Below are 1,727 nucleotides of genomic sequence, written 5' to 3' on the forward strand. Positions count from 1 at the left end.
GTATAGACCATTATGTCTATTTATTCCGCAGACTAATCAGCTGTAGAAGTAATCAAAGAGAGTTACAAGATAAGATAGATAAGAATTCATTTACATGTTTAGTATTAGTTTATAGTCAAGTCAGCATTTACAAAGATAGATTAAGACACTTAACTATATTAATACAGTTTTCATTTTAGAAGCAGTGTGAAGTGGACTTGTACTGAAACAGTACAAGTCGCAGTGCCCCGTTACAGTTGGTCAGAATCTATCCGCATCTCTTCAGCTCTTCCCAATATCCCTCATTCCAGAGTCTGCCGCGAAAAGGAAAGATGGTCACTCTTCTGTGTGTCATCGTTGGCGTAGCTGGAGACACGTTCTCCGTAGACATCGATGACAGTAAGTTTGTAGGCCACTTGAAGGACAAGATCAAGGAGAAGAAGTTTTACACGATCAAAGGCGAAGTCGCCAAGCTGCAGCTCTTTCTGGCGAAGACAGCGGACAAAAAGTGGTTTTCTTCTCGCTCAGAAGACATGGAGAAGCTGATGGAGGGCGAGAAGACTGCTCTTGTCGAAGCGCTCACGAGTCAAGACAAAAAGCTATGGGGATCTGAACACTGGAGGAACGTGCTGATTGGGATGGAACGTCCCTCAGCTCGCCAAATCCATGTGCTAGTCGTCGTTCCGGAGCAAGAAAACGAACGAGTGAATACATCTACATCAGTGATGGAATTTTTTAAATAATTGGTGTCACATATGCTTAGCGGCGCCAACGACGAAGACAACTAGGAATATATACTTCAAACACAACCTGTGCAAATATTGTAAATGCTATCAGCGGAAGCGGACCTGGGTTCGATGTATGCTTCTCGACGTCGCTTTTCCAAAGTCCCTCGTGACTGCGCCACATTTGTTTCGGCGCAGCAACGAAGATGTGGCGGATGAGTTTCTGAAGATATCGGATATTGACGACGTGAAGAATGGTATTGTGCTGTTTAAGCCGTTAAAGTATGCATTCGACCATTTCCATATCAGCTTTGTTCGTGATAATACCGGCGATTTCTGTTTGAAGCTTTTTGACCCAAATATCAGGAACACGCGTCTCACTGATATGGTTATCGACAGTAGTAGAAATAAAAAAGTCCTTGATGCGACACATATATAGAACTATATGAGAGCATCTCGTTGACGCAAGAACCATGCGAGTTTGATGTAAACACAACATTTGGTGACGTGGATGGCAGCGCTTTGGCATTTATTAGTCTCGAGCGACCATTTAATCGATGTTTGAACCTTCAGGCAAGCGTGGCACGCGTCTTGGCATTGAAAAATGGTTGGATCGAAGAATCATATAATTTCCCAGACTTTTGGTCCGATGTGTCCCTGGACGATAAAATGGATCTTTTTCATCGCAGTCTTCTGGAGGCTGAAAATTTCTAAGCCACTTCATTGCCACTTGTTATTATTTATAATACCTGTCTTGCAAACAGATAAGGTTGTTTTTGGACTTAAAACGTGGCGGCTTCGGGCTTCTTCTTAGCCTTCGGAATTAAAAACTTAATTCTCTGAAATAGAAGCTTTGAATTTGCCTTGTTGAATTTCTTTTTTCCGCGCTGAGCTGAAATTGTTCGACAAGCGCGGATGCGTTCCACTCCAATTGTCATTAGATTGATGACTGGCGGGCCTTAAATTAGGCAAAGGCACGTGGCTTACCCGAAAAAGATGAGATGAACAAAACATTACAATTAC

The 1,727-nt window shown here is 42.6% G+C and overlaps 2 protein-coding genes across 2 annotated transcripts; both read left to right on the plus strand.

The window, feature by feature from the left end:
• Window positions 1-311: 311 nt before the first annotated feature.
• CCR75_009761 (uncharacterized protein) lies at window positions 312-722 on the plus strand (the record flags this gene model as incomplete). Its single annotated transcript, XM_067967800.1, has 1 exon — window positions 312-722. The coding sequence occupies one exon, from the start codon at window positions 312-314 to the stop codon at window positions 720-722; it is 411 nt and encodes a 136-aa protein (XP_067814211.1).
• A 118-nt stretch (window positions 723-840) lies between these two features.
• Window positions 841-1,143, plus strand: CCR75_009760 (uncharacterized protein; the record flags this gene model as incomplete). Its single annotated transcript, XM_067967799.1, has 1 exon — window positions 841-1,143. The coding sequence occupies one exon, from the start codon at window positions 841-843 to the stop codon at window positions 1,141-1,143; it is 303 nt and encodes a 100-aa protein (XP_067814212.1).
• Window positions 1,144-1,727: the final 584 nt, after the last annotated feature.

This window comes from Bremia lactucae, linkage group LG9, assembly GCF_004359215.1.
Source record: "Bremia lactucae strain SF5 linkage group LG9, whole genome shotgun sequence".
NCBI classification, from domain to species: domain Eukaryota; phylum Oomycota; class Peronosporomycetes; order Peronosporales; family Peronosporaceae; genus Bremia; species Bremia lactucae.